Source organism: Pelophylax lessonae (assembly GCF_965119305.1).
Source record: "Pelophylax lessonae genome assembly, chromosome: 4".
In the NCBI taxonomy this organism is placed as follows: Eukaryota; Metazoa; Chordata; class Amphibia; order Anura; family Ranidae; genus Pelophylax; species Pelophylax lessonae.
Window position 1 is genome coordinate 643,201,318 of NC_138771.1, and position 7,824 is coordinate 643,209,141.

At 39.6% G+C, this 7,824-nt stretch overlaps 1 protein-coding gene across 1 annotated transcript; it reads left to right on the forward strand.

Moving 5' to 3' along the window:
* Positions 1 to 6,313: 6,313 nt before the first annotated feature.
* Positions 6,314 to 7,267, forward strand: LOC309552940 (olfactory receptor 11L1-like; the record flags this gene model as incomplete). Its single annotated transcript, XM_082253846.1, has 1 exon — positions 6,314 to 7,267. Exon 1 carries the CDS (start codon positions 6,317 to 6,319, stop codon positions 7,265 to 7,267), a length of 951 nt encoding a protein of 316 aa, XP_082109972.1. The 5' UTR covers positions 6,314 to 6,316.
* Between the last annotated feature and the right edge of the window lie 557 nt (positions 7,268 to 7,824).

The following is a 7,824-nucleotide window of genomic DNA, read 5'->3' on the forward strand; positions in this document are numbered from 1 at the left end:
AAGGGCCAGTGCACCACTAATTGGTGCCTGACCCAATCAGCCCAAAACACATAAAAACCCACTTCCCCTTCCTGTCCTTGCCGGATTTTGTTGCCATTGTGCCTTGAGAAAGCGTTTGGTGTATTTTCCCTGCCTGTGTATTAGACTTTCTGCTGTTGCCCCTGACTACGAACCGTTGCCGCCTGCCTTGACCTTCTGCTTCGTCTGACCCTGCCTTTGCCTTGTCCTTCTGTACCACGCCTGAATCAGCTGTCCGTGAGGTTGAGCCGTTACCGGAGGATACGACCTGGTTGCTACCGCCGCATCAAGTCCATCCCGCCTTGCGGCGGGCTCTGGTGAAAACCGGTAGTAACTTAGAACCGGTCCCCTGGTACGGTCCACGCCATTCCCTCACTGACACAGAGGATCCACCCCTAGTATCTTCTTTGGCCGCTAGTCCGGACCCTGACAAGTCCCCAAGTGCCTAAGAGCAGGGGGTGACCTGTGCATTAACAAAATTAAATGGTAGGTAATTTGTATTTTTTTTTTTTTTATATAGCTAGCTATGAAATGTGTTAGGAAATACATTTCATTTTTTTGTATTATTATGTTTGCTATGATGAAGCAGAGCACTGCCTCTATGAAGATGGCCTCCTCCACACAGGGACACAAGGTGGACAAAGGCATGATAAGTCAGTAACACTTAAAGTGTAAGTTCACGTTTTAAAAAAAAAAATGAAAAGGTGAAATAACACTGTACTTACTCCCAATCTCCAGCCCTGCTGCACATGCCTTTGTGGATGATTAGCTTCCATTGCCCATGCAGCTGGTGCAGGGTTCTGGAGGTTTTAAAGTTCTTATATTTCTTTTCTTAGAAATACAGGAACAGATCAGTGCAATTCTGGTCAAAGCAGACAAGTTGCTTTGGTCTGGTCAAAGTGACAAGTGCCATCATGTTACCAATCAGAATCGCTCTGATCCATCCCAGAAGAATAATGTGTCTCTCAAATCTCCAGACCCCTGCACTGGCTTTATGGGCAATGGAAGGTAGTCTTCCAAGGAGAAAAATAGAAAAGAGTCTGGAGTGGGAGGCGGGGAGGGTGTACAGTAGTGTTGGGTGAACGATTTGGCCCGAGCATTAATTTAGTCTGAACAATGGCTGTTTGCCCCATTCAGGGAATACCCAAATTTGCAGGGAGTTCGGCGGGTGTTCGCAGCACCAAAACCCTGCAATGCACTGTGCGCTTCACAGTGCATTCTGCACCTTGATTGGGCAAAGCTTTGCCAAGTCAGGGCACAATAAAAGCTGGTTGTTAAGGAGCAGGGCTGGGAAGCCGGCTGCTGCATCTGTGACAACCGATGAGTCATCAGCTGTCAATAGGTTTCCTGAACAGAAAAAAAAAAAATTGCCGGTAAAAAAATAGTAAAAAAAACCTGCAACAATAAAAATTACGGTTGCTATTGCTGCCACCTGACTATTAAAAAAAATGAAAGAAAAAACTACAGCTCTTTTATAGGTAAGGGCAGGGCAACCTAGCAATGTCACCTAGTGGAATCGCCTCATTGTAGCATCACAGACCCAGTATGCACTGGCGTGTGATGTCACAAGGGGATAGTGACACCACATGACATAGCCAGATGGCCCCGCCCCTTACCTATATAAGAACTGTTAAACAGGTCGTCAATGAGGGCGGAGCATTTTTTTTGTTTTTCTGGGGTGCGGTGGGCAGCATGATCGATGATGGATTTACATTGGGTGACACTGTTTTTTTAATTTTTTGATTAAGGTCTTGTCAAATATTGTCTCTGTGTTTTTATTACTTTTTGAAACTTTTTTGATGAATGGGTATGGGTACATAGTGTACCCCATACTCATTCACATAGGGGGGCTGGGATCTAGAGGCCCCCTTGTTAAAAGGGCTCCAGAATCCGATAAGCCCCCCACCTGTAGACCCCTACAACCACAGCCCAGGGTTGTGGGGAAGAGACACTTCTCCCCATCAACATGAGGACATGGTGCTTTGGGGTGGGCACAAAATGCAATAAATACCTGCCATAGGCTCTAACCCATTCCACTTCCTAACAAAACTGGAACATTTTTGCTGTAGTATGGCCTCAAAATCTGTCCTTGAAAGCCTTGGGTGCTTTAAAGTATTACTAACCCTAATGCAAAAAAAAAAAAAAATCCATGCAATGATACGTGGTCATCTGTATACATTGTAATACCAATCTTGGCTAAAACATTTTTGTGACGAGACCCTTGCTCGCTCTGTCCGCTCTCCTGACACTCCTTGGTTTCTAGTCAGTCAGCTTGCAGATCGCAACGTCTGAAGGTTCGGTCAACCAAGGATCCGGGATCCGAACTACAGCTATGTGCCCTCCGGAATCCATTAGAACAAACACCAAGCAAGCTGTATGTAAGTTCAAACAGGAAGACCTTTATTGGAAGAACACAGCACACTTTTATACAGAATTTGGAACATCCTGCCCCCAACAACCGCCCTCCCATTGGTCAATTGCAAAGTACCTGCAGTTCCCATTCAGGTCCTCTTTAGCCATGCAAATGAGGAATTGAAAATGAGTCAGCAGTGATTGGTCAGATAGCTTGACCAGAAGGACTGCCATGCAAATGAGGACTTGAAAATGAGTCAACAGGGATTGGTCAAATAGCTTTACCAGAAGGGCTGCCATGTGCAAGGAGACAGAAGCCCCAGGGGGCAATCAATGTACACAATAGTCAGACACAGAACGAGCCCTAAATACACATTACTCTGAGTGTCAATACATTTCTTAGCAGACAGCAGGCAAGTTCATTAGCACACCCGACAATAGGTGAATGGAGAGCCATCTCAGACAGTCCGTCTCCTCAGAACTTCCTGGAATGGCCATATTAGGAGTGCACTTCCTGTGCCTTACAGTTTACAGGAATAAGGTTTAGCTTCCAGGATAGAGGCAAGACTCCATTAGCCACATGGTTAAAGAAACACAAAAAGACACAAAAATGCATAACTCCCAGTCTACTGAACAGAACCCCCACATTCAACCCATCCCCAGATAGCCTGGATCTGAGCGCTCAACATCCAAACCATTTTTCAGTGTTCACCACCCTCCTGATCTGTTATGGATGCAGGGTGATTTAAACATAAGAGAGCCCCATAAGGCTGGGCATGGTGGCCCCCAACCTCTCTAAAGGAATTTGGGGTCCACAACCCCCATGCCCAAAGTGACTCTCGTCACAATTTTGAAAAAATGTTTAAAAACTCTGCTGAACATTTATTATGAGGGTGACCATAAACCTTGTAGAAGCTTGTAAGCACCACTCAAAACAATCATGGCTCCAGCGACAATGAAAGTGGATGCCAGCACTGAAAAGGGTCTGTCCCAGCAATGTGTACATGTGTAAAGGGTGGGGCATAGCTCGTCGGAGGGTGTAGCATGGGGGGGAGTATATATTTACACTATGGCTGCTTCTTTAGAGTGGGTCACTTCTCTTCCTTCTGCTTTCCATGTTTATTATGAGGGTTCAATTGAATAGGGTAACTACGCCAACCCTGATGCAGCAAAAACCAAGGGCGTAGTAGAGTGAAAGACCATGTGCCACGTCCTAAATGTCTATAAATGCGAGAAAAAGAGGGGAAGAAATGTATATAGGATATAACCATCCTCATCAATTCAGTTTAGATGAGTGACAGCAACAAAGAGAATAAGCACATTGCTGCATGGCTTCATATTTCTCTCTATGCATCTACTACATGCAGGCACTTTGAAACATGTAAATTAACTGAATCATGGGATTTGTAGTAAAATTAAAGCACTACATGTGACTGTAATGTTAGTGTATGGCTCGTTCCCCAACTCAAACTCAAAGGTTTTATACTTGGTTTTCAGATGGAAGTGATCCAGCAACTGTATAGTCACCTGTTTGCTTCCACAGACCCCCAGAATGGGTGACTATGACTCCCTGCCATGTTTCAATGTCCCATTTGCAGGACCAAAACTGTCATGGTGAGTGTCTCAGGGAGGAGGGAAGAGGAACCATCGTGTGTCTATTTGCTGTTGCTATTCTCCTACCTAGTAAGAACCCAGCAGCAAAGAAGATTTTTTCACTTCTGATTTCAGCTGTCACTTTCTGTGGTCAGGGAAAAAGCAAATGAACTGTGATCTGTTATTCATTAGCTTCAGTGGAGGGAAATGGAGACATCAAAGGTCTAAGATTTGTAGCAATTTGCAAGGATTAATGCCCATATATCATACAGGCAATAGTCCCTGCAATCCTTGAAATTTGCTGCACAACTTTGGGCTTCCATATCTTACCCCAACCTGTGACCTTTTCATGGTCGAAGGGCTTCAATATCTGTGAAGAGTGGCCCCTGTGATCCTATAAAGCAATATGTCTCCGGACCTGTTGCATAGTAGTTGAAGTATGAGAATACTATACCCAAGTTGTTGCTTTGATCTCTTATCATTTTAACATTTTGCCATGTCATTTTAATAGACGTATTATATCATGTGACAATAAAGACATTGTAATTTTATGAATTTGAATTTTATGAACAGTCCAATCCTTTAAATATATATATATATATATATATATATATATATATATATATATATATATATATATATGGAACAACACACTATCTATCTGGGATGGATGCCACCATTGATTTAGTTTACAAACCATTGTGAATACAAACTGAGCTTTTGGTTTTTTATATATATGTGTATATATATATATATATATATATATATATATATATATATATATATATATATATATATATATATACAGTATATATATGAAACAACACACTATCTATCTGGAATGGATTCCACCATTAATTTAGTTTACAAACCATTGTGAATACAACTGAGTTTTTGGTTTTATATATATATATATATATATATATATATATATATATATATATATATATATGTGTAAACTACAATACAATACAGACATATAGACAACAGGAAAGTATTAACTTAGTGAATTTTTAACAACTGTGTTCAAATGATAATTATTTAATTCAAGGATATTGGTGACTCGACTTACTGACAGTAAACTAAGTTTTGTTTTCTAAAAGAAAAGTAATTTAGAAATTATTCCCATCTGTAAAAAAAAAAATAATGAATCCCATGAAAAAAACTAAATTAAGATTTTTTTTCCTTCTGTGAGAAAAAATAAATCCCATAAAGATATCAACAATCACTACACATCCCCAATGGTTCTATGTAATTACTTCTAGCTTTCTATAAAAGAAGAGTTTCTCCATTTCAGAAAAAAATAAAAATAATCTTCATTCAGTGAACAGCATCTCCTGCTGATCTGAGGTTTCTTGATTATTACATTGTCATTAGATACATTTTCAAGTTTTTCCACGGCACAAACAGTTCCTTATTATAGAATTGCATCAATTGATCAAAGTAAATTGTATTAGGTAGAATTAGATCTCTAATCCTAGACAATACGATGCAGCTGAATGATAATTCACAGCCCGACAAAACATTTTTTTCTTGGTGCTCTAATTTTTAAACCTATTCTTAAGGTAATTTTGGATGCTGATTCAGAAAATTGCACCGGCTAGACTGCATCAGCTCTAGTTTCTTAGGTATGTTCAAATTGATGTCATTTTTTAGCAAGTTTTTAAAAAGATCTTGCTAAACAACCTATTCGTCTGTTACCTAGTTTGTGTTCTTGCATACAAGTTATCAGATATAGTGAGCGTGTTTATGTATTTCCAACTGTAATTTTACATCTGAAACATACATTGGATTCTAAAGTGTAAGTTGTTAAATGTACGGTATTATGGTTATGATCGTATTGAAGGTATGTATATTTCTACTCCTATTATTTTATTTTTGCAGATCAAGCACCATAGAGGTTATGGCTACTTTTTATGTGTTTCTTTCATGCTACAAGGAGATTAAACAAGACACTTCATTAAAATATCATGATTTTTGACAAGCGACCATAGTGAAGAGTGGTATATGGCATTTATGCTGTGTCTGATAGGGAAAATTTGGTGCCATTTTTGGAATCAGCAGGTCAGATATACCCAGGAACAGGTCTAACATTTGAGGCATCAAAATGTGTCTTGGCCTGTGAATCAAAGTGATATACACTCTTACTGACCTATCAGAATCCATTTTTGACTTTCACTCATTCCAACAAAGTAAATCCTTCCTTCCTTCCTTCCTTCCGTCCTTCCTTCCTTCCTTCCTTCCTTCCTTCCTTCCTTCCTTCCTTCCTTCCTTCCTTCCTTCCTTCCTTCCTTCCATTTCCATTAACTAGACAGGGCAGGATCACCAATTTCTAATCATCTACCTTCAGCAAATGGACGAAAGAAATGTGACCAGAATTACAACCATTCTTCTCTTAGGATTTCAGATTCCTCAAAGTATTACATTTTTGGTATTTTTTATTTTCCTTTTGCTTTATTGTTTTACAATATGTGGAAATCTCCTGATCATTACACTGGTGTCCTATAGCAGAATCCTCCATTCTCCCATGTATTTCTTCCTCTCCCAGCTCTCTGTATTAGATATCTTACTAGTGACTGATATTCTTCCAAACATTATCTGCACTGTTTTGAAAAGAAAGACTATGATGTCATTTTCTGATTGTCTTGCACAGTTTTATGTTTTTGTTATCACAGAATCTTCAGAATGTCTTCTTCTGACAGTGATGAGTTGGGACAGATATTTGGCCATCTGTAAACCATTGCATTATACTATGAAAATGAACTATCGGGTTTGCTGGATACTGGTCATCCTATGCTGGATCTTAAGTGTGTTTGTAGCTTTCGTTTACAATGTAACCATATCAACATTACAATTTTGTGGCCCTAATGTTATTGATCACTTTTTCTGCGACTTTGATCCAATCCTACAACTCTCCTGCTCTGATACCACTGTTGCTCAATTTGAAGTGACAACTTTGGGTGTTATATTTGTTGTCATCCCATTCTTTCTTATTATTGTGTCATATGCTTATATTATATCTACTATTTTAAAAATTCCATCTATAACTGGGAGACAGAAAGTTTTCTCAACATGTAGCTCCCACTTGACTGTGGTTTGCATCTATTACGGTACTCTGGTTTGTGTATATTTGATACCTAATAGTGGACAGACAAGCGACATTACTAAACTCATATCATTGCTTTACACTGTAGTTACACCTATGATAAATCCACTTATATACAGCCTTAGGAATCAAGAACTGAAAAAAGTTGTCAGCAAACTCATCAAGAACTTTTCGGACATGCATTTAAGTAAAACGTAACATTTGAACTCATTTATAATTAGTTTACATTTTTTGCAAATTATTTAGGAGCAATAGACCAACCTTTCTATCTAAAAAAAAATTTCTTATTAAAGGGGATGTCCACCCTAACACTAAAATTGCTACATCTAGAGGCATCCATGATCTAACACTAACCTATCTAGCACTGTAAAGAAGAAATCAGTATACATACCTTTTTTAAAGCCGATCCAGTCCAGTCTCCAGCGGATGAAGCTCTGCAGTGGATACAGCCAACAACAGCTGTAAAATGAATGGAAAGTGATGTCACCCATAGAGTTACTATGGGGCTTCCATTGTTGGCTGCCTCCTCTGCACCCGCCTCCATAGCAAAGCCGCCACTGAGAGCTCAGCGTGGGACCAGACCAGACAAGACCAGAGCGGCTTCAGAAAAGGTATTTATACTTATTTCTCCTTAACAGAGCTTGATAGATTAGTCTTATATAGTGGATTCCTGTAGATATAGCAATTTTATTGTTAGGGTGGTACTTTAAAAATGCAGAATGCTATTTGGTGAGACCTTGGAAGAGGCTATCAAG